Genomic DNA, 25,823 nt, shown 5'->3' on the forward strand with positions numbered 1-25,823 from the left:
AACCGCATCGACGGAACAATGAAAAAAGTTATGGCTCTTAGAATATGGAGACACAAAAACAAATAATTTAGAAAAAAACTTGTTCTTACTGCGTAAAAGAAGTAAAACATACAAAATCTATACAAATTTGGTATAGTTGCAATCGTAACAACCCGCTGAATAAAGTTATTGTGTTATTTATACCACGCGGTGAATGGCGTAGATTTAGGACGCAAAAAAGAGTGGCAAAATTTGTCTTTTTTCTATCCCCCCCTCTTCCCCCATAAAAAAAAAGTTAATAAAAGTTAATCAACAAATAATATATACCCCGAAATGGTGCTATTAAAAAATACAACTTGTCCTGCAAAAATAAGACCTTATACAGCTATGTCGACACAAAAATATCCTATGTAATTACATCTCCAGAACCGAGCTCTGACATATACGGCCCCAGAACCAAGCTCATACATATATAAAGCACCAGAACCAAGCTCAGTACGTAAATACAGTACCAGAAAAGAGCTCCGTATATATCCGCATAAATACAGTACAGTACAGAGATCATTTGCAAATTCAGTTTAATCCCGGCCATATAGGTTTGTACGGCGTAAAACTACAGCTCCCAGCATGGCCCGAACAATGGTAAGGATACGCTGGGAGATGCTGCTTCACAAAAAAAAATCATACCGCCCATCATCTCGCTGCACATTTAACAGGGACTACAGTACTGATTAGAGGAAGAATAAACCTTTACATTGACTCACAGGTGACGACTTCTCAGATTCTAGCCGTTCTTTTTCTCTTATCTTCTCCATCCGGTCCAGACCTATATGATGACTTCTCCCGACCACGGCCCATTTCTGCAGTTTGCCGCTCAGATTTCTTCAGCTTTTCACTTTTCAAACATTTCTGCACCTATAAACAAAGATTAAAATTCCCATGTTGCCAAACACTACACCAAGAATATAATAGCACCAAAACACTGTGTCCCACAAACGCACACACACAGTGCCCCCTGTAAATAAGGCCCCCTTTAGATATTGACAACCTATAAATAACAGGGTAGTAGGACAATGGGGGACACAGCAGGTTTGATATGTATGAATACAATGCCTGAGAGCAGTATATACTGACACAAATACAAAAATAGATATATATCCCAAATATTATAGTACAAAGAGTAGTAGGATTTAGTTTATACACATATATAATAATAATCCAAAATTAATCATCACTCACAAATGTGTAGGTTTTTAGGTAGGTCACTAAATGATGGGAAACTTGACACTAATTGTGCATAACCTATCATTTAGTAACCTACCTAAAAACGCACACATTTGTGAGTGATGATTAATTTTAGAGTATTATTATATACACATGTATAGCCTAAATCCCTTCGTTGTACACTGTAGATATTTCCCAATAGAGCCCCCTGTAGATAATGCCACTCACACTGTTAAAGGGATTGTCAACTACCGTACAACTGGTGACCTATCCACCAGATAGGTCATCAGTACATGATCTGTGGGGGTCCGACATCTGGACCTCGCACCTTTAAGCCACTCTGGCTGCCTCCGAGCACCGGCCGAACATCAGCAGTTGGCTCCGGCCACGGAATAGCGGCCGAGCTACAGTACAATTCAAGTGAATAGGAGTAGAGCTGCAGTTATGCAGCATGGCCGCTATACTATGTACGGAGCAACTGCTTCTGGCTCCGTATATCGCATAATGAGCAATAACATCCGGTGCTCGCAGGCCACCGTAGCGGCTGATCGGTGCAGGGTTCGGGTGTCGGACCCGCACCGATGATTTACTGATGACCTATCCGGTGGATAGGTCATCAGTTGTCCGGTAGTGGACAACCCCTTTAACTAAAAAAAAAAAAAACATTACATGCTCACCTGATCCTGTTCCCGCAACGTCCTCTAGCAACGCAGGCCCTCTCTCTAATGAGCAGGTCTGCTGGAGCGGAATGATGCAGATGGCGTGATGACGTCGCCTGCGTTATTGAAAAGAGCTGAATGGCAGGGCAAGAAACAAATGTACATTACACACTGCACATACACTACAATATATACACTCTACAAATGCGCTATACACTACATACATTATACACTACAGTACATACATTACACACTACACATGCACTATACACTACAATACTTACATTACACATTATATACATTCAGTACATACATTACACACTACAATACATACATTACGCAATAGACATACACTATACACATACAGTGCATACATACATACATACATTACACACACTTACCTTTTGTGCAGGCTTCTGCCTATATGGATGTTCTCTTTCTGTGCACGTAGACTCCAGAGGAAACCACTAGCAAGGGTTGGTCAGTCCATCACAGGATTTCTGTTCAGTTGCAGAGCATAAACCGTTCGCGCCTCCCTCCCTGTCCCGACACTGAGCAGGATTGTATTACAATGGCGATGGGAGAGTGTAGAGCAGGGGAGGGGGGGGTCAGGGAGGGGTTATTAAGGTGTCACAGGAGAGATGTGCTTTTCTTAAGGAGGCAGCACATCCTGCTAAGTGGAGGGAACCTCCGCCATCGGCTCTGTAATGCCGCCCCCTCTGAGACACTGCAGGGTGCCGCCTGAGGCTCAACTCTCCTCATGGTAGATGCAGCCCTGTTTACATTGACATTACGGAGGGGAGGGGATGTGGCTGGCCACAGGGAGACTGAGTCTGTGACTCAACGAGGCATAGCGGGACATTTTTCAGACCTCGTGGGACAGTGGTTAAAAACCGTGACTGTCCCGCTGGATCCGGGACTGTTGGGAGCTATGAGTACAGTGCTGTATGGAGCAGCACGTACTTTGGCACCATGGCCAGCATCCGCACCAGGCAACCCGGGCATGTCCTGGGGCCCACTCAGCCGCTGGGTGCTTTACTCTGCCTTCATGGCTCCTCCAGGTGTGCGTGCGTGCCCACATAAACCTGGAGGTGGCACACTGATTTTCTGACTTTTTTTTTTTTTTTTTCTTCTTAACAGTACCCCAAATTCTTTTCTTTTGGTTATTTCTCCAAAGAAGGACCAACACAGAAACAGGTAATGTATGTAGCATTTTATTCTATAAGAAAGTGCAATAAAATTAAAATCATGCTGTTGGGCAGGCTCACTTCCGAACAAGATTGAGCTCATCAATGCAGTGATGTGCAAATGCACAGGCTGTTGCTAATGTCAGATAATTTTTGTGATTTTGCTATACATTAATCCTACAGTTTAGGTATCACACCTTACATTAGTCTTTTCCAATTGAGGTTCAGTTGTCCAGACCCCGCAGACCTTCCCTCATAGATGCGTTGTAGGAGGGCAGTGTCTCCTCCAATGCGTTTGACGGCAGGTCTGTCAATATCAGTGGATTGCTGTCTTTTGGTCTTCTCATCTCCCACAAAAAAATGGAATAACAAGTGATCAAAAAGTTATATGTAACCCAAAATGGTAAAAATAAAAACTACATCTCGCCCTGCAAAAAAACAAGCCCTGGATTAGTACACAAGAAGGTGGTGCTTCTACACTGTGGTACAAATGGCTATTATTTCTCAGATGTACTTTGGGAACTAGCAATGCAAGCTCCCCTTTAAGGTTTTCCATTAATTTTAGTGGAGGGCACAATCTAGGAAAGCCTTTGAAGAAATAAGGCCCTGTTCACAGCTGCATTGGAGGTTCTGTTAGGGGCCTCCGTCACAGATTCCACCAAGAATACCGGAAACAATAGCGCACCACGCTGCACTATTGTTTCCGGTAAAACCACGGACAACGGAATCCAGTAAAGTCAATGGGTTCTGTCGGCCGCCTGTGGTGTCCGTGGTGCAGCGGATCTGGAGCTTCTGGTTATTCCATTGTTCTGCTTCTCTGACTGAGCAGCACAACAGTATACCCAACACAGATGTGAACTAGGTCTAACTATAAATGTATTTTGAAAGAATTAAAAATATTAATGCAATAAATTTTTTTTATTACTAAATGTTGTAATGACAGATGGATGAATCTTCATTCTCCATTACATTCTTTGGAGAGGGTTACAGTCAGGGCCTAGACCCTCAGCAGGGGAAACCTAATGTGAAAATCTGCACTCAAGTTTCAGGACCAGGTAATGTTTTCTTTTCTCTCTTGTTAAAGAAAAGTTCTAGTTTGGAGCCACTTTAAAGAGGATCTGTCACTAAATTTCTATAAGTCTCATTGCATAAATTTGCATCCCCTATGCTAAATAAGATAAATACCACCTAAAATCCTCTTTAATTTAGTTAGATTAAAGGGAATGTGTCACTAGAAATATATATATATATTTTTTAGTTAAACTGTTAGTCAATAAATGATTACACATTGTTCTAATTTTTAAAATTTTTTCACAAGTCAGGAAATATTCTAAATTACATTCTAATTTATAACATTTCCATGTGATGGTCACTAGAGGGAGCAATTCCCAAAATTGCAGCATTGCAATGTGGTAAAGCAACCTCATTGCTTTATGCTGCAAATTTGGTGTAGACACACACGCTCTAGTGTGCTCACACAATGCCCCCTCCTTTATCCTGGCTAGTGCCAGGAGAAAGGAGGGGGTTGAATGTTTAAACCTCCTACACTGTGTGCCGCCATTTTTTGAGCGAATGCACAGTGTAGGAGGATTAGATACAGTGTAATCACATAGTATAACACGCACAAACATAACTTACCTGCCGCTGCCTCCGCTCCTAGTCCTTGCTTCTGAACATATGGACGGAAGCCGCGACCGGAAGTAGTCCTCTTACTGTCCGGCCGCGGCTTCCAGTCCACGTGAAAATGGCACCGGATGTCACTCGGTCGAAGACCTTCCTTTTGGACTGTGTGGGAGCAGCGCATGCGCTGTTCCCACACAGACGGCGTACGCTATAGTGAATTTAACGGCTCCCGTTCGCATTCTCTATGGGGATGTATGTGCCGTATTCCATCTCTGTATGTGTCGTTAATCGACACATACAGAGATGAAAAAAAAAATGGCAGCCCCCATAGAGAAGTAAAAGAGAGAAAAAAGTAAAACCCAAAAACACAAAATTTATTTTAATAACATACTAAAAGCAAAAACATATAAAAATGTTGTCTTTTTTGCGACACCTGTCCTTTAACCTCTTCACGCACTGCTCCGCAATAGTGCGTCCTGCAGATGGGTTAGTTCCCGCATCCAGACGTACTATTGCGGAGTAGTCCCCGGCGCACACTGTCCTAACGGACAGTGTCCGGGAACTGGGAGGTCAGCTGTCCCCGACAGCTGACACTCTAGCCTTGCCGGTCAGCGGACCATCGCCGCTGATTTCGGCAATTAAGCCCATAAATGCGGCGACTGATTGCCGTCGCCGCATTTAAGTGGTTTGAAGCACATCGGCAGCCCCCACGAAGTGATCGTGGGGGCTACCGATGCTTGTCACGGGAATCGGAGGTCAGACAATGGCCTCCGGGTTGCCATGTACGGACGCCTTGGAGGAGCAGCCTCCGGCCGGTCCTCCGAGGCTTCCTGTCAATGTGACTGTCACGTCACAATGACAGTTAGAGTACATTACACTACGTGTGTAGTGTAATGTACTCTAGCAGCGATCAAAGCTGCAAGTCTAAGTGTCCCCTGGTGGGACAAGTGAAAAAAGTTAAAAAAAGATAATAAAAATGTTTTCAAAATATAAGTTATATAAACAAACACTGCATTTTTTACCTATAATAAGTCTTTCATTATAGGAAAAAAATGAACACGTTAAAAAAAGTACACATTTGGTATCACCGCATTCATAACGACCCCAACTCTAAAACTATAATGTTATTTTTCCCGCACGATGAACACCCGAAAAAAAATCAATAAAAAAACTACACCAGAATCGCTATATTTTGGTCACCACCCCTCCCAAAATAGAGAATAAAAAGTGATCAAAAAGTCGCATGTACCCGAAAATAATACCGATAAAAACTGCAACCCGTCCCGCAAAAATCAAGCCCTTATACATCTTTTTTGACTGAAAAATAAAAAAGTTACGGCTTTCAGAATATGGTGACACAGAAAACTAATTTTATAAAAAAAGTGATTTTATTGTGCAAAACATAAAGAAACCTATATACATATGGTATCGCCGTAATCGTACCGACCCGCAGAATAAAATATAATGGTCATTTATAGTGCACGGTGAACGCTGCAAAAAATAAACTAAAAAACATTGTCAGAATTGCTTGTTTTTGGTCACCCGGCTTGCAAAAAAATGTAATAGAAAGTGATCAAAAAAAATCGCAGGTATCCCAAAATGGTACCAATGAAAAGTACAGATTGTCACGCAACAAATAAGCCCTCACGCAGCTCCGGTGGTGAAAAAATAAAGAAGTTCTGGCTCCCAGGAATATGGCGATGCAAAATGTGCAGTGTTTTCTAAAAGCGGATAAGATCCGACACCATTTATCAATGCGACACCGGCCACATATCTATGAATTATTATTTATTTACCGCATTATTATACCCTCTTATTATGCCCTGATTTTCTCCGCACAGATTACATATGTCCCCACATTATAAACTGAAATACCAGCAAAACCCCAAACAGAAAAACTACCAAGCAAAATCTGCGCTCCAAAAGCAAAATGGCGTCCCTCCCTTCTGAGCCCTGCAGCGTGCCCAAACAGCTGTTTGTGCCCACATATATGGCATCGCCATACCCGGGAGAACCCACTTAACGCTTTGAGGTATTTGTCTTCAGTGGCACAAACTGGGCACAACATATTATGCACTAAAATGGAATGTCAGTGGAAAATTGCAATATTCACACCATCCGCTGTGCACTAACCCCTTTGCGCACTATGACTTAATAGCACGTCATGGTGCGGGGGTTGATGTATGGAGCCCGCTCCATACGCTGCAGGTGTCATCTGTGTATTACAGCTGACACCCGGGACTAACTGACAGGAACAGCGATCACGCAGTTATAGGAGTCTGTAAAAATAACAATATACTGCAATACATTAGTATTGCAGCATATCGTACCCGCGATCCAATGATCGCTGGATCAAGTCCCCCAAGGGGACTAATAAAATGTGTAGAAGAATTAAAGTTATTAGTAGTGAGAAAGAAAGAAAGAAAGAAAAAAGTTTAAAGTTAAAAAAAAAAAAAAACTTTTCCCATTTTTCTTCAAAAGTAATGTAAAAAAATTAGCAGAATTGATATCGCTACGTCCGTAAAAGGCCGAACTATTACAATATACCATTATTTAACTCGCACAGTGAACACCGTAAAAAACTTAAATATTTTAAACCTCTAAAATCGCTGTCGTTTTCGTTTTTACCGCACGGCAAAAGCTGTAATAACAGATTTTTTTCCTATATTCCTATATTTTACTATTTTTTTTTTCCGTTTCCCAGTACTTTTTATGGCACTTTAAATGGTATCAATAGAAACTACAATTCCTCCCGCAAGAAATTAGCTTCTCACAACACTCTAGTGACGGAAAAAGAAAAAAGTTATGGCTCTTGGAAGGCGGGGAGTGAAAAACGAAAATAAGAAAGCAAAAAATGGATCAGTCCTGAAAGGGTTAATTCATTTCTAATGAAAAAAATGTATGACCACATGTGGGGTATTTCCGTACCCGGGAGAAATAGCTTTACAAATATTGGTTGTTTATTTCTCCTTATCCCTTGTGAAAATGAGAAAATTCAAAAATTCAACATTTTAGTGGAAAAAAATTGTGATATTAATTTTCTCCGCCTAATTCTAATAAATTCTGCAAAAGACCCGTGGAGTCTAAATGCTCACTATACCCCTAGAAACATTTCTTGAGGGGTGTTTCCAAAATGGGGTAACTTGGGGGGCTTCCCCTATTTTGGTCCCTCCTGGGTGTTGCAAACGCGACATGGAACCGAAAACCAATCCAGCAAAATCCGTGCTCCAAAATCCAAATGGCGCTCCTTCCCTTCTGAGCCTTGCTGTGGGTCCAATCAGTAGTTTATTACCACATATGGGATATTGCCGGAATCGGGAGACATTGCTTTACATATGTTGGGGTGCATTTTCTTTATTATCTCTTGTAAATATTAAAAATTTCTATGTTTTTTCAGAAAAAAGTAGATTTTCATTTTTACAGACTAATTCTGATAAATTTAGCGAAAAACCTGTGCGGTCAAAATGCTAACTATACACCTAGATAAATTCCTTGAGGGGTGTAGTTTTCAAAATGGGGTAACTTTTGGGGGGTTTCCATTGTTTTGGCACCACAAGACCTTCAAACCTGACAAGGTGCCTAAAATATATTCTAAAAAAAAGGAGGCCCAAAATCCACTGGGTGCTCCTTTGCTTCTGAGGCCAGTGCTTCAGAAGTCCATTATCACACTAGGGCCACATGGGATATTTCTATGTGTGGGATATTTCTAAAAACTGCAGAATCTGGGCAATAAATATTGAGTTGCATTTCTCTGGTAAAACCTTCTGTGTTACAAAAAAAAGTGTATTAGAAATGAATTTCGGCAAAAAAAATTTAATTTGTACATTTCACCTCTACTTTGCTTTAATTCCTGTGAAACGCCTAAAGGGTTAAAACACTTTGTGAATGCTGATTCGAATACCTTGAGGGGTGCAGTTTTCAAAATGGGGTGACTTCTGGGGATTTTCTAATATATAAGGCCCTCAAAGCCACCTCAGAACTGAACTGGTCCCTGAAAAAATAGCCTTTTGACATTTTCTTTAAAATCTGAGAAATTGCTGCTAAAGTTCTAAGCCCTGTAACGTCCTAGAAAAATAAAAGGACGTTCAAAAAACGATGCAAACATAAAGTAGACATATGGGAAATGGTAACTAGTAACTATTTTGTGTGGTATTACTATCTGTTTTACAAGCAGATACGTTTAAATTTAGAAAAATACAAATTTTTGCAAATTTTTTCTAAATTGTGGTGTTTTTCAGAAATAAATACCAAAATTATCGACAAAATTTTTCCACTAACATAAAGTACAACATGTCACGAGAAAACAATTTCAGAATCGCTTGGATAGGTGAAAGCATTCCAACGTTATTACCACATAAATTAACACATGTCAGATTTGAAAAAATTGGCTGGGTCCTGAAGGCCAAAACAGGCTGGGTCCTGAAGGGCTTAAGAACAATGATAACCTAGCCAAAAATTCAAGCATCAGACTAGCCAAGCGGGAAACGAGCTAGCTAGAGTGTCAGCAGGGATCAGGTAGCTACAGCATAGCCTGCCGCAATATATATCTCTACCCTATGTTCACAGAGCAAATACAGCTGTACCCTGCCTGGACTAGTTATTGAGAATGTGATTTCTCTGCTATTGATTTGTAAGACACCCAAAGCGTTTCAACATCCCTTTGTTGTCTGAATGTATCATCAGGGGTGTATATTCATTCACATCAGGGGCAGCTAATACACAATTCAGTGTATATATCAAGCCCCCTGTTGTGCAGACACCAGTGCCGTCACTGTGATTTGCACAATCTCGAATAGGCGCTGTCACATTGATAATGCTAGTGAAAATTGTGTCCCAAAATGTTTATTATTTTAGAAGTTATGAGCTTTTTTTCTAAATCTGCAAATGAGGCTATACTAGTCAAGTGGGTGTCAATACCAGCGATTCTCCTGTCCAATAAGTATGAAGCTGCTTCACACTGTATGAGAGACTAAAGGTGTGGGGTACAGTTAACACAACAATGTAGCAGAAAAATAACAATCTTTATTGAAAAAATAACAGGATTAAAAAGATGAGTCATGCACAGCATGAGAATAAAAACGTTCATCTGATGCCAGAGATACAAGTGCACCATGGGTAAATGAACATATATGTATGGTAATAGCAGTGTGTTAAATATAGGGACCAAACAAATGGATTAGAAGTATGAACTAGAAAAGGCAGAGATTTATACAGCACAAGTGAACAAAATAGATGAATGAATGCATTGGTGAAATCTCTGCATGTCAGTACAAATCAGGTCCATAAATAAGACAACACAGGAAGATAAATATAGCTAGTCACATACCCATGGTGATGTCTCAGGCAGGAGAGATCGTCAGACCCGACGCGCGTTTCGGCGGGATGCCTTCGTCCGGGGGTGGCGTCTCTCCAGCCAGGGTCACCCTTTTAAAGCGTCATCTGTCCAATCGTGTGTATAACACAAGTGTGTTACATAAGACGATAACGACGGCGTCATGTGCCAGGAATGAAGATGGTCGCTGAAGAACTTCCGGCCACGCGTCATCAGAGGGGGGCCGGGTCGCCGGCGACTGACGCCGATGAGCCGTGCCCACTCCGATATAGACGCGCCCACAGAAGGAAGCGAAACACCTCCCCCTGACACAAGCGCACAGGAGCAGTCTCCACAGGATACAAAAGTATTCTGTGTATGTAAACAGAACATTCGACTGGACAGATGCACACGGAGAAAAACCGGAGTAATGTCAGTACATTGCACATAAAGATTTTATTTGCGAATGGATCTATAACAAAGATCAAGACCATATCAAATATATGATGTGTATTGCATCCACATATGTATATATATATTAAAAGTATATATTATAAAAAACGCACTAATACAGATATTGCAACGAAAAAAAGAAAGAGACCATATGTGCATATATTAATATAATAAAATATAGTGAAATGTGATGTGAAATTTATTGGGATACATAAAATAATTAAATAATAAATGATGAAATAGATAAATGAATAAATAAGTGAAACAATTGATAATGTGTGTAAAAGAAAATATATATATAAGTTATATATATCTATTAAATATAAAAGTGCTATGATTATATACATAAATAGGCAATTAAAGTGTGTGTGCGTAGTGAATATAAAGAGATAATAGCTAAATGTATTTCGTAAATATAAATACTGGAAAACAATATATAAATAAAAACCTAAATATGGATACATATTAGTGCAGAATGTGCCAATATATATAAAAAATTAAATAAATATATATATCTCGCACTAATACAATATCTGTATTAGTGCGTTTTTTATAATATATACTTTTAATATATATATACATATGTGGATGCAATACACATCATATATTTGATATGGTCTTGATCTTTGTTATAGATCCATTCGCAAATAAAATCTTTATGTGCAATGTACTGACATTACTCCGGTTTTTCTCCGTGTGCATCTGTCCAGTCGAATGTTCTGTTTACATACACAGAATACTTTTGTATCCTGTGGAGACTGCTCCTGTGCGCTTGTGTCAGGGGGAGGTGTTTCGCTTCCTTCTGTGGGCGCGTCTATATCGGAGTGGGCACGGCTCATCGGCGTCAGTCGCCGGCGACCCGGCCCCCCTCTGATGACGCGTGGCCGGAAGTTCTTCAGCGACCATCTTCATTCCTGGCACATGACGCCGTCGTTATCGTCTTATGTAACACACTTGTGTTATACACACGATTGGACAGATGACGCTTTAAAAGGGTGACCCTGGCTGGAGAGACGCCACCCCCGGACGAAGGCATCCCGCCGAAACGCGCGTCGGGTCTGACGATCTCTCCTGCCTGAGACATCACCATGGGTATGTGACTAGCTATATTTATCTTCCTGTGTTGTCTTATTTATGGACCTGATTTGTACTGACATGCAGAGATTTCACCAATGCATTCATTCATCTATTTTGTTCACTTGTGCTGTATAAATCTCTGCCTTTTCTAGTTCATACTTCTAATCCATTTGTTTGGTCCCTATATTTAACACACTGCTATTACCATACATATATGTTCATTTACCCATGGTGCACTTGTATCTCTGGCATCAGATGAACGTTTTTATTCTCATGCTGTGCATGACTCATCTTTTTAATCCTGTTATTTTTTCAATAAAGATTGTTATTTTTCTGCTACATTGTTGTGTTAACTGTACCCCACACCTATAGGCTTTATATCAGATGTTAAGGGTCAGTGCACCAAGATATACTTGGTTTTACAGAGGATCTCGTTTCTTACTCCATTTATGTAGTTACATTTAATTTGACGAGACCATTTCCTGTTTGTACCAATAGGTTTTTGTATGAGAGACTAGGCTGGAGGCAAGAGGGATCACTTCAAATATCCATATCTTGGGCTGTGGACCACCTAGAACAGCGGTTCTGGTGCCATATGAAAGATGACATTCTAATCTTTCATATGGCACCAGGATCTAGCTGTGAAACAACCGGAGATATCACCACTTGAAAACAGTCAGGAATGGAAGCTGTATGCTATATGATCACGCTGTGTTGCTGGGCAGGGAAGGGGGAGAAGCTGTATGCTTATTGGACAGCGTCCTACAGAAAACATTACACCGCCCAGAGTGAGAAGAAAGCGTAACCTCCCATTTGGCAAGTATAGTCAAATTAGCATATTTAGCAAAATGCCCATAACTTTAAAAATAATAAACGTTTTTGAAAACAAATCACACTGTAGTTATCAGCATCATAGTACCTATTAGATTAGTTAGGAGATTTGGCATTAATAAACAAGTGACAGATCCTCTTTAATTATTATTGTTCTATCTAGAATAATATTATTACACAAGCGGAAGAAATTGTGATCATTAGTCTGTACTAATCATGCATTTTCCATCAGAATGGCTCCAGTGATTTATGTCACTAATACTACAAGCTGATATTTGAAAGTGTTCTCTTCAGCTAAACGGAATATTATTTTAATAGTATTTTTTCCACAATATGCTTTACAGAAGCTGGATATGTTGCTACTCCAATAGCCATGGTCCAAGCTGGACTGACAATTTTAAAGGAGCCAGAATCCCTTCCAAAAAAGTATGTGCTAACCAGTGTAACACAGATTTATGGTTTATATCTGTTTTCCAGGGTTTATTTATTTATTTGTTTTTCTTTTTTCATATCCGCATAATTTTATCATCATAATGTATATTACCCACTATGGAGGAGACGGTCAGAAAAAAATGCAGTTTTACAAATAATTATCAGTGGCTCACCAAGAGCTTCTCTTAGGGCCTGTTCACATCACCGTTCGCTGTCCGTTCCGGGGTTCTGACTGAGGTTTCCGTCGGGTGAACCCCGCAACGGAAAGTGAAAGTGAAACCACAGCTTTCCGTTTCAGTCACCATTGATATCAATGGTGACGGAAACATCGCTAATGGTTTCCGTTCGTCACCATTCCGGCAGGTTTCCGTTTTTCCGACGGACTCAATAGCGGAGTCGACTGCACTAATGATTCCGTCGGAAAACCGGAAACCTGCCGGAATGGTGACGAACGGAAACCATTAGCGATGTTGATATCAATGGTGACTGAAACGGAAGCTGTGATGTGAACAGGCCCTTACAGAAGCCATACCTATTATGTTCTCTGACTGCCTTTGGTCATGTGGGAAGCAACATCTTAATTTTAAAGTATTTTTACATTTCTCCTATGCACCATTATAATCTTGCTTATGTGTAGCCTTAGTGCACGTTGCTGACTGGTTGGTGCAAGAATTGTAAAATCACCTTTATTTGTAGGTCTTTCTCCTTCTCTTTATTTTTCATACCCTGCTAATAATTTTTATAAGATTTGAATTTTTTTTGTTTTACATGTACTGCGCTGTGCAATACTTTGATTCTATGTAGATAAAGAGTAATGATCGTCATATACAGATGTTGCAAACTTTAACTTGACACACTAAATACACATTCGCATCAAACTTTAAAGGGGTTCTCTGGGTATTTTATACTAATGGTCTCTACTTAGGATAGGTCATCAATATCAGATCGGTGGGGGTCCAACACCTGCAGATCAGATGACTGAAGGTTCCCCTGGACTTTGTCGCTGCGGCTTTTTCCGTGTTTACCAGGCACATCGCTGAATACATCTGTAGCGGCTCTGCTTGGTCCCCCGTACTCCTCATCGCTGTGGGTCCCAGAGGTCAGACCTCCAGCGATCACACATGTATCTCCTACCCTGTGTTTGTGTAAAAACCTCTTTAATGTGAGGCACATGGTGTATCAATTATGAGCCTAACATTAAGGCGTCATTCTCACGACCGTGCAGTATTTACAGTCTGTAAATACTGCACGGACGGGCTGCTCGGTCCGTAAATGCGAAAAATAGGACATGTCCTATTTTTTGCGGCTCATTTCTATGACCCAGAAACACACCCGTAAATGCATGGAAAGGTGGCCGATAGAAAGTAGTGTGTCAGTATTTTATCTGCATTTACGGATCCATAATTGCGGATAAAAACTACGGTCATGTTCGTGAGGCCTTAGAGTATGCCCACACGTAGTATAAATACTGCAGATTTTTGCACAACTGATTTCATTGTTGAAAATCCACAGCGTAATACAGTAGCAGCAGAGTGGAGGAAATTTGAACAAATCTCATCCACAAGCTGCATATAAAAAAAAAAACGTTCATAAATTGACTAGCTGTGAGTTTTTTTTTAATCCGCAGCATGTCAATGCTGCGGAATCGCTGCTTTTCTGTTGCAGGTTTCCTCATTAAATTCAATGGTGAGTTAAAACCTGCAACAAATAGCAAATGCTGCAAATTTCATGGCGGAAATGCTGCGATTCTGCTGCAAAAATCTCAACTCAAAACAAAACCTTTTTTGGATTAAATGAATTAAAAAGTTTATACTTACCACCGGCCGTTGTCATAGTGACTTTCGTTTTCAGTGCAGCCTGGCCTCCTGTGATGACTTTTTAGCCCATGTGACGGCTGTAGCCAATCACATGGTCTGCAGCATCATCCCAGGATGCCTTCCTGGACGAGAACAGAAGAAAGTGTCACTATGGCAACGGAAACCGGGCCACTGTTTTCCGCATTGGAGATTCAACCCAAAAGTCTGCACCACAATTTGGTGTGTTTTTTCGGGCTGAATTCCGTGCGGGTTCCAGGACGGATATGCTGCCTACTTTTTATGCAGCGTATCCGCCCTGTGTGAACATGGCCTAATAGTAGGTTACCCAATCATGCATCTCACACATTAACCCAATGTTGCCCATTACAACTTTCAGGTACTTAATTGGATCAATTACTATAATGGGAAGCACATGGTGTTATCAATTTTGGACCTCCATAAGCCTCACATTAATAGTGAGTAAGCCAATCATGTAGCTCACCAATGTTCTAATGTCAGGTTTTATTCTTGGCCACCGAACATTGCCCAGCATCCCAACCACTCTGCTGAGATTGGAGAGACACACACAAACAGTCTAGGTTGAGCAGCGAGAAGGCAGGAACTAGCATGGCTACGCCAAAAACGTCAGATGTTCTCGCACGTCCACAACTTGTTGAAAAAAAGTGCTCAAGGAGTGAAGTGTGGACATATTTTGCCTACATTGCTGATGAAGACTGGCAGCCAACAGACATGACAAAACCAGCGTGCAAAAGGTGTTCTAAATCCCTCCACAGCAAAGCAGGTAACACCAGCAACTTGGCTAAGCATTTACCCGACAATCACGACCTACAAAGAGCTGAAAGTGATTAGTGAAATGTCCAGTAAAGAACGGTCATAATTTGAGATTAAGCTGCAAATCCCCCATGATTGCGTCCTTATAAACACCAATATTTCACGTTTAAAGTTAGCCCACACTAAATTTAACGATTATGTGGGCTATGTTCTAAATAGACTTTTAGCGATGGAAACACAAATGTGTGGAGCATCATCAGGAGTTCAAAAAATCGCATGGTAAGATAAATAATTAGAACTGTTGAGAATGTAACCGTTTTTTGCGTCAAGCTAATTATTCGTCTTACCACGTGCTCCACATATTTGTGTTTCCATCGCTAAAAGTATATTTAGAACATAGCCCACATAATCGTTAAATTTCATGTGGGCTAACTTTAAACGTGAAATATTGGTGGTTGTAATGCCGCAATCAGGAGGGTGTGCTGCTTAACTCCAAGTTATGTATATTCTTCTCACACTTTATTTTCCTTACACAGAAGCAGAATTCAACTTCTACCACTCCAAGTTCATCCAGTCAGGCTACCATTGTGTCTGTGCTAGACAGAAACAGAAAATATGGCAAAGACTCCAAAGACTAAACTGCTGTAGCCAAATACATCTGCATGGACCAAGTGCCTATAGTTACGGTTGAGAAAACTGGATTCAGAAATCTAATACAGCAGTTAGACAAAGTATGACATGCCTGGTAGAAACGACTTGATGTATACAGAAATACCACAACTTTACAGTGAAATCTGAGGGTTGTTGAGGCACAACTGGCTGCAGTTCCATTCTTTGCTTGTACTACAGGCCTCTGGACAAGCAGAGCTACAGATGCATACATGGCTGTCACCATTCAGTTTATAAGAGATCAATGGGAAATGCAATCTTGGTGTTTATGCTGTACAAGCGCTGCACATCGATCATACTGCAGAGAGTCTACATGAGGCACTTCAGAAACAATAACTGAAGAGTGGAAACTGGACATATCCAAAATGGCTGGAATAACAACAGATAATGCCTCTAACAATATCAGAGCATTTGAAGAATATAACTGGGTCCTATGCTCTGGCCACAATTTGCACTTGACAGTAAACAAAGCCTTAGATACTGACAGAGTGGCAGCATGTCTGTCCAGACTACTTAAGACTATCTCAGCCTTCTGCAGATCAAATAAAATGAGCAGAGCACGAAAAGAGAAACCAAAAACACTGCAGATACCTGGACACACACTCGTTCATGATGAGCCGACCAGGTGGAATTCTATTTATGACATGGTAGAGAGGTTCTGTGAACAGCAGCAAGCTGTCTGTGCTGTTCTGGCAGAGAACCGCAAAAAGTGGCATCTTATGCTGAAGGACACAGATGTCACCATTCTGGAGACCGTCGGAGATGTGCTTTCACCAATGAGTGACTTCACAGATGCTTTAAAGGGAATGTGTTGCCAGAAAAACATGTTGTTTTTTTTAAATTAAACATTTAGTGTGTGGGTGATTAAACATTGTTCAAATTTTTTTTATTTTTTTCTCGAGTCAGGAAATATTATAAATTAATTCTAATTTATAATACTACCCATTTTTGGTCACTAGATGGAGCTATTCCCAAAATTGCAGCATTGCAAAATTGGGTAAAAAGCCCTCGCTCTAGTGAGCTCTCAGCATCCCCCCCTCCTTCTTTATCCTGGCTAGTGCCGGGATAAACGAGGGGTTTGAACGGTGTAACCTCCTACACTGTGTGTCGCCATTTTTTGAGCTAACACACAGTGTAGTAGGTTTACATACAGTAGTAAACACACACAAACACGAACATACATTGAAATCTCTTACCTGCTCCTGCCGCCGCGGCTCCCTCCGGCCCGTCCGCTCCGTTTGCTTCCGCTGGTCCAAGTGCACAAATCCGGAAGCCGCGACCGGAAGTAGTAATATTACTGTCCGGCCGCGACTTCCGGTCCACAGGAAAATGGCGCCGGACGGCGCCAATTTCTAATTGGACTGTGTGGGAGCGGCGCATGCGCAGTTCCCACACAGACGCCGTACACTGAAGTCAATGGGACGGGAGCCGTTCGCAGTCCCTTTTTAATAAAGCACTAACATCTTTAACATATAAAAAAATAATTTGTGATGACACTGTTCCTTTAAGCGGCGAGAAAGACCCCACTCTTTCAGTTCTTCCCTTGACATGGAAAATATATGCATGTGTAACAGAGGAGGAATCTGGCCGCATTTTTGCAAGAGAAATGAAACAAAGGGTCAGAAATGGTATGAAAACGAAAACTTGCAACTCATTCTCAACATTGCCACATACCTAGATCCAAGATTCAAGGAGTCGTTTGTGTCTATGGAAATAAAATATGAAGGAAGAGCTTCCAATGTTTCGCTACCTGAAGGAGCAGAACAGGAGCATCAGAGTCAGAAAGAGTTCAGTGAGGAAGAACATGATGCATTGGGACAGGTAGCAAAGAAAAGTAAAACTGCTCTAATTAGCATGCTGTCTAGCATCATAACAGAGAAAAGGGGATCCGCAGGCGATTCTGCGGGTACAACTGAGAGAAGCATCATCTGACAAAACTCCTGCTGAAAAGGTTAGCAGTGAGTTCATGTTGTACAGCCGGATGAAGGAGACAAGTCCTAAAAAAAAACAACTTGCCTGGTGGCAGAGACATGCCACAAGTCTACCCTTGCACATTTTTCTAAAGTATATCTGTGCATTCCTGCCTCTAGCTGTGCATCAGAACGAGTGTTTAGTACCTCTGGCCTAATCTGCAGTACGAGGAGAATGAGACCGACAGAAGACCACATAGACACACTGGTTTTCCTAGCTAAGAACCTTAAACATGCAAAGAAACTCCCAAGCATGTAATTTCAGAAAAAGAAAGAGGCCGGCCATGTTTTACATATTATTGTATTTCGTTTTTTACATAGTAAATTTATTTGCAGTTGCTGATTTTATAATTTAATTATTATTAGTTAAGCACCATTAGAGGGGTATTCCCATTTGAGACATTCATGGCATAGCCATAGGATATTCCATGAATATCTGATAGATGTGAGTCCCACCTCTGGAACTCCCAGATCCTGGGACCCGCATCTATCAGACATTCATGGCATATCCTATATAGATATACCAGTAAAGTCTCAGATGGCAATACCCCTTTAATTCCAGGGTGCTGTACAGGGTTTACATAGTAGCACAAAGGAAAAGAGAACTCTTCCCGCGAGGGCTTAGGCTAAGTTCACACAGAGTTTTTTGACGCGGAAACCGCGCCAAAAAACGTGTAAAAAATGGCCCGAAAATGCTTCCCATTGATTTCAATGGGAGGCGGAGGAGTCTTTTTCCCGCGAGCGGTAAAACCGCCTCACGGGAAAAAAACGGCATGCCCTATCTTCGGGCGTTTACGCATCTGACCTCCCATTGACTTCAATCGGAGGCAGAGAAAATGTATTTGGTAGCGTTTTATGCCAGCGGCGCTCAATGGCCGCGGGCGAAAAACGCCACGAGAATCGGCGTGCAGGGAGAGGAATATCTGCCTCAAACTTCCAAACGGAAATTTGAGGCAGAAATTCCGCCTGCAAAATACTCCATGTGAACACATAGCCTTAGAATCTACAAGGGAAGGTAAAAAAGCAAAACACTATAGGGTTTACTTAAGAACGTTCCATTTTAAAATCAAACATTGGCAATCTGAACAATAAAAAAAAACATTCAATTCAAAAAAACTTTGTTCAGAAAATGGAAGGTCGTTTTTTTTTTATTGTTGGCAAAGTATCGTTTTGGTATCAAGGATCGCAATACTACACTAAGTATCGGTATCTAAGCCCAAATTCTGGTATCGTGACATCCCTAGCCTGTAAACTGAAAAAGCTGCTGCGAAAAACGTCGGACCTCCACCGATAGGATAGGTCATCAATATCAGAAGGATAAGCAATCAATCTAAAGTGCCCGGAAAACCCTTTATCTTTTTCAACGGCTTATGTTGTGTTAAAGAGGCTCTGTCACCAGATTTTGCAACCCCTATCTGCTATTGCAGCAGATCGGCGCTGCAATGTAGATTACAGTAACGTTTTTATTTTTAAAAAACGAGCATTTTTGGCCAAGTTATGACCATTTTTGTAGTTATGCAAATGAGGCTTGCAAAAGTCCAAGTGGGTGTGTTTAAAAGTAAAAGTCCAAGTGGGCGTGTATTATGTGCGTACATCGGGGCGTTTTTAATACTTTTACTAGCTGGGCGCTCTGACGAGAAGTATCATCCACTTCTCTTCAGAACGCCCAGCTTCTGCCAGATCACGCTGTGACGTCACTCACAGGTCCTGCATCGTGTCAGACGAGCGAGGACACATCGGCACCAGAGGCTTCAGTTGATTCTGCAGCAGCATCGGCATTAGCAGGTAAGTCGATGTAGCTACTTACCTTCAAACGCTGATGCTGCTGCAGAATCAACTGTAGCCTCTAGTGCCGATGTGTCCTCGCTCGTCTGACACGATGCAGGACCTGTGAGTGACGTCACAGCGTGATCTGGCAGAAGCTGGGCGTTCTGAAGAGAAGTGGATGATACTTCTCATCAGAACGCCCAGCTAGTAAAAGTATTAAAAACGCCCCGATGTACGCACCTAATACACGCCCACTTGGACTTTTTCAAGCCTCATTTGCATAACTACAAAAATGGTCATAACTTGGCCAAAAATGCTAGTTTTTTAAAAATAAAAACGTTACTGTAATCTACATTGCAGCGCCTATCTGCTGCAATAGCAGATAGGGGTTGCAAAATCTGGTGACAGAGCCTCTTTAAAGAGGCTCTGTCACCAGATTCTCAAATCCCTATCTCCTATTGCATGTGATCGGCGCTTCAATGTAGAGAACAGTAACGTTTTTGTTTTGTTTTTAAAAACGTTCATTTTTGGCCACGTTATGAGCTTTTTTATATATATGCAAATGAGCTTTGAAATGGACAACTGGGCGTGTTTTTTTTCGTATGTCCAACTGGGCGTGTTTACGTGTATGACGCTGACCAATCAGTGACCAGTCAGCGTCATACACTCCTCTCCATTCATTTACACAGCACATAGTGTTCTTACAAGAACGTTGTGCAGTCACATACACAAGTGTCCTGATAATGAATACACATGACCTCCAGCCTGGACGTCATGTGTATTCAGAATCCTGACACTTCTGAAGCTTTTCTGTGAGATTCCAGCAAGCCACGCATAATCTCGCGAGATTACAAGGTAAACGAGATTTCGTTTCCCTTGCTGGAAATCTCACAGAAAAGATTCAGAAGTGTCAGGATTCTGAATACACATGACATTCCAGGCTGGAGGTCATGTGTATTCATTATCAGGACACTTGTGTATGTGGCTGCACATCGTTCGAGTAAGAACACTATGTGCTGTGTAAATGAATGGAGAGGAGTGTATGACGCTGACTGGTCACTGATTGGTCAGCGTCATACACGTAATCACGCGCAGTTAAAAACACAATACACGCCCAGTTGGACATACGAAAAAAAACACGCCCAGTTGTCCATTTCAAAGCTCATTTGCATATATATATATATATATATATATATATATATATATATAAAATAGCTCATAACTTGGCCAAAATGAAAGTTTGTTTTTTTTAAAAAAAACACGTTACTGTTCTCTACATTGCAGCGCCGATCACATGCAATAGGAGATAGGGATTTGAGAATCTGGTGACAGAGCCTCTTTAAGTGTCAATTTAAAGCTTGCTGTAGTTAAGTATTAAACGTGTTGTCAAGCTAAAGACTACTACTTCTGTATGTCCAGAAACCTCAAGTTGAACATTTTTATAATGTTTCTGAATTTTGACAATTTTTTTTAAACATTTGTCTTTTAGTGGGGGAGTATACACACCAGGAGCAGCATTTTCCAAAACCAAGTTGATTGACCGACTCTGCAAAGCTGGCATTCGTTTTACTGTTCTTAGCAAGATAGAGGCCTGAGTAATACATTGCACTATAACTACGTGCATGACTAGCTGATCTAGTACAGCACTTAAGAAATAATTTATGTTCTTTATTCTTCAGTTGGAAAATTATACTACTATAGTAGTTTTATATTGACCGGTCTAATTAAAAAGTTTGTTACAAGCAGTCAAGCCCTCGCGCTCTCTTATTTCTTTTAAATTGGAGTTTCTGTCAGAGTATTTGGAATACATGGTATATGCTTAGCTGGTGATAAGTTCTTATTGTTTTAAATCTACAAATATTCTCCTATTTCAGCGTTAGATTTTTTTCTCTTGCTGGAGAGAGCATCTGCTGGTAATTTTTATATTCCCGTTACTACGGTCTTCTACTAGCTGGAATGCTACGGCCCATATTAAAGTGCACCCCACTTGTGATCTTTAGGCGACCTGACATTGGTCATGGAGAGACACTCCTTTACACTGGGTGGTACAGTTGCCATAGCAACCTTACGACGCCTGGATCGTGCAACTGCCTTAGGCCCCATGCACACGAACATGCTTTTGCAGCCGCAATTCCCCTAAAATCCATGGGAGAATTGCGGCCCCATTCATTTCTATGGGGCCATGAACACGACCGTAGATTTTACATTGAAAATAATGGCCGCGGCCATGTGCATTGCTCGCGATTTGCGGGCGGCTTGCGCCTGACAGTCCGCTGCCGGCCGACCCGAAAATCACGGCTGTGCACATGGCTACGGTCGTGTGCATAGGCCATATTAATTAGAATTGGGCTATGCACATTAAATACCGGGTTTCGTATTGTTGCCACAGCAACTGTACTGCCCAGCATGCAGAAGAGTCTTTACGCACGGTGGGAGAAGTGGCGGTACACCTTAAGGGTATGTTCACACGACAGCGTCCGTAACGGCTGAAATTACGGGGATGTTTTCAGGAGGAAACATCCCCGTAATTTCAGCTGTAACGGCATGTGCAGGCGCTTGAACGCCGCGTCCATTACGGACGTAATTGGCGCTGCTTTTCATTGGAGTCAATGAATAACAGCTCCAATTACGCCCCAAGAAGTGACAGGTCACTTCTTTGACGCGGGCGTCTATTTACGCGCCGTCATTTGACATTTTTCGGACGTAATTCGGGGCAAAAACGCCCGAATTACGTCCGTAATTAGTGTGTGTGAACATACCCTAACAATGAAGTTGGGAATTGCTGATAAAGCAATGCCCTAATATAGAAGTGGAGCTCATCAGAACATGTTAATGTGGTCCAACATGATGACTTCTCCAACACTGCAATGGTTACTTCTAATTTAAAAATGTGCAAGCATTTGTCCCTAATATTGGGACTTTTTCATATATATATATATATATATATATATAAAATCCAGTTGCAGATAGGGCTACATCGAATAGCGCTCTGGTATCATTATTGGTCAGTAGTAACGGAACCTGCCTGGGATGGGAAGGGCTGCCACTTGCTTTGAAAATGGGCTCAAGCATTATACTCCCTTGGCTCCAGAGCAGCTCCTATGATGCAGACCTATGTCAAATGTGAGTCCTTTTGGCATACGCTTGGCAGGTTTACCCATATGTAGCTTTTTATATTACAGTATTAAAAACTGGTGCCTGCTATGCTTTTCAGAACCACAAACAAGTATACGTTAATATACAAATATATTTGCATAAGCTTGCACAGTACTTGTTTGAATCTGACAGAAAAAGGCAATTTAAAAAAAATAAAAAAATGTTTCTTACGTTTTCAGAAGCTGAACGAACCTGTGTTCATCCTTGTAAAAAAAATAATTGAATATCACTTTAAAACAAGACAGAGAAAAGGTGTTGGTCCGCACACCATACGCCTCGGATATATTTCTGACGCCACGTTGTAGTTCCATTCGGTGCCTGTAGACTGAAAAATCCTGCATTGGCAGCAGATGAAATAATGGATTATTTTTAGGAAAAGTAACGTTCAGCACTCGATACTATAAAATCCAAAACTTGAATTCATCACTCTAAAATCAAAATAAAACTTTCCTAGGAAGGACGCTTACGCGTTTTGAACCAAAAGGGTTCTTTGTCAAAGCTATGACCTGGCATAAATAACTGAAAATCTATGCCAGCTCGCAGCTGGCAAAGATTTCTCTTTCGGGTGCACGGACAGCTGAAGATGCGACAAATTTATTAAGAGGCGCAAGAGTTACAAATGCAGTGAATATATGAATAAACCATATCTAAATTCTAGAAATAGGGTTTGCTATAACAAAACTTTAATAAAAAGAGAATTGAAAAAACCCAGGATATCTCGGTATAAAGGGAGTTGTTATGGGGGTGTCCTCTTCCTATTGTTTCTGTACTCAGTGTGTGGTCCTCTTAACAAGCCGATTAAGGTGACGTATACTTCAGATATTTTGAATATCATATGGTTAACTTTTGCCAGAAACATCTTGTCTTTTTTTCTTTACAATGGCCGCCACGTCATTTTTCAGCTTGCAAATACACGATTCAAGTTGTTGCCAAAAGTCTTTGAACATTTGTGATTGCTTCTCTGTAAAAAGCCGCAAAAGATAAATGTTCTCTTCCTCCTAAAATAAAAAAAAATATGTATATGTGTGTGTTATTTACGCCACACAGTGAACGGTATGAATTTAAAACGCATAGAACAATTTGCAGAATTAATTTCAGGGGTTTTTGCTATTTCTCCACGACCGAGCGTCGTACGGACCTATAATAGTTTATGGGGCCGTGCAGACAGTCCGTGAATTTTGTGCAACGTGAGTCCGTTGCAAAAAACTCACGACCTGTTGTATATTTGTGCGCAGTTCGCGCATCACGCACCCATTGAAGTCAATGGGTGCGTGAAAACCACGCATGTCACACGGAAGCACTTCCGTGCAAACAGCGTGATTCGCACAACAGCAGTGAAAAGGATGAACGAAAACAGAAAAGCACCACGTGCTTTTCTGTTTACAAACATCCAAACGGAGTGTCATAATGATGGTGGCTGCGCGAAAATCACGCAGCCGCGCATCATATAGTGATGACACACGGAGCGGTTTAAGTGCCTTTTGCGCACGCAAAATGCCACGTTTTTTGCGTGCGCAAAACGCACACGCTCGTGTGGCCTAAAAGTAGTAAAACATGGCTTGGTCGTTAAGCCTAAAATAGGCTGGTCATTAAGGGGCTAAAGAACACAAACCAAATATTTACATTTATCTAAATTAGCTTGTTTTTTTTACAATAAGTGTATCGAATGCTATACTTACTGGTGGTTTGTAGTGTTTTAACCGTAGGAAATGTCCTCTGATTGTGTTCATACTATGGTAGAAAACTTTAAGGGCTTTTGCAAAGTCAGCATCGTAGCTTGTCCTATGTCCAGACAGCCTCATATCATCTTTTGTAGAATTTGCAGAATGGGTGCTTTTGGCAGAATTGGCCTGCCATGAACCTGTTACAGATTTATCGTAGCCTGGAATTAAGAAATTAATATAACTAAGTGCATTACTAATCTGATCAAAAGGTATGGATGAGTCTTGCATTGAGAAATATTCTTGTTAAAATACAAGGGTCAATAATAACTTTTCAGATTGAAAAAAATCTATATTTTACAGCATTAAACATTTGATAAATTACTGACCTTGACATTTCCATGGGTCAGACTGCTTTAGTGACTCTTTAAGGAAAATATTCTCTTCTCTTAATGATCTATTTATGTCCCTTAAAAGTTCAGTTTCTTGTTCCAACTTTAACAATTTTAAATAGAGCTCAGATACATGACTATTTGAGTCCTAAAACAGAGAGTAGAGACCTTTTTTTTGTGATTTAGTAAAATTAAACAAAATAGTTATAAATGGAAATCAATATACACTCCTCAACATTCAAATTGCAACACCAAGAAGGCAAATTTTTAGAATTGTGGAAATCACAGGATCGATAGACATATTAAGGATATGCAAATGATAAACAAAATAGAAACAAAATATTCCAAACATCTTGATTTATTCGGTCTCTATTATGAGCGCCACGCACAAATACATGCCTTGGCATGCTATCAATGAGGTTATTAATGTTTGTCGTAGGACTGTTATGCCACGCTGAATGCACTTGGGAGCACAAATCATCAAGATTGGCTGCTGGCAGCTCCCTTTGCAATTGCCAACCAATGACATCCCAGATGTGCTCGATGGGAGACAAGTCCAAAGAAACTGCAGGCCATGGTAGCGCGTTTAGGCCATGCCGGCTGCTCACAGTAGCTTGAGCAACACGAGGCCTGGCATTGTCCTGTTGAAAAACTGCTTCTGGGACACTTTGGAGAAATATTCATACCACTGGTTCCATGACCAAATCAATGAAATGCAGAGCTATTAGTGTACCTGAAATAAAGACTAGAGGGGTCTGGCTACCGTATATTATGCCACCCCACGCCATAATCCCAGGAGTAGGACCGGTTTGACCTTCCCTTGTAAAGGCCTCTCCATGGCATT

At 41.0% G+C, this 25,823-nt stretch overlaps 2 protein-coding genes across 2 annotated transcripts in view; one reads left to right on the forward strand and one right to left on the reverse strand.

Annotated features, from left to right (window-relative positions):
• Positions 1-21,515, forward strand: part of SCCPDH (saccharopine dehydrogenase (putative)) — a 74,756-nt gene extending 53,241 nt beyond the window's left edge. Inside the window, exons 9-12 of the mRNA XM_075862727.1 lie at positions 3,003-3,059; positions 3,993-4,104; positions 12,689-12,770; positions 21,260-21,515. Of these exons, the coding sequence (XP_075718842.1) occupies positions 3,003-3,059; positions 3,993-4,104; positions 12,689-12,770; positions 21,260-21,365 (357 nt within the window). The 3' untranslated portion in view covers positions 21,366-21,515. The remainder of the gene's footprint in view (positions 1-3,002; positions 3,060-3,992; positions 4,105-12,688; positions 12,771-21,259) is intronic.
• A 2,250-nt stretch (positions 21,516-23,765) lies between these two features.
• Positions 23,766-25,823, reverse strand: part of LOC142760553 (kinesin-like protein KIF28) — a 97,000-nt gene continuing 94,942 nt past the window's right edge. Inside the window, exons 19-21 of the mRNA XM_075863744.1 lie at positions 24,977-25,116; positions 24,606-24,808; positions 23,766-23,924 (exon numbers count right to left, since the gene is read on the reverse strand). Of these exons, the coding sequence (XP_075719859.1) occupies positions 23,766-23,924; positions 24,606-24,808; positions 24,977-25,116 (502 nt within the window). The remainder of the gene's footprint in view (positions 23,925-24,605; positions 24,809-24,976; positions 25,117-25,823) is intronic.

This window comes from Rhinoderma darwinii, chromosome 4 (genome assembly GCF_050947455.1).
Source record: "Rhinoderma darwinii isolate aRhiDar2 chromosome 4, aRhiDar2.hap1, whole genome shotgun sequence".
Lineage (NCBI taxonomy): Eukaryota > Metazoa > Chordata > Amphibia > Anura > Rhinodermatidae > Rhinoderma > Rhinoderma darwinii.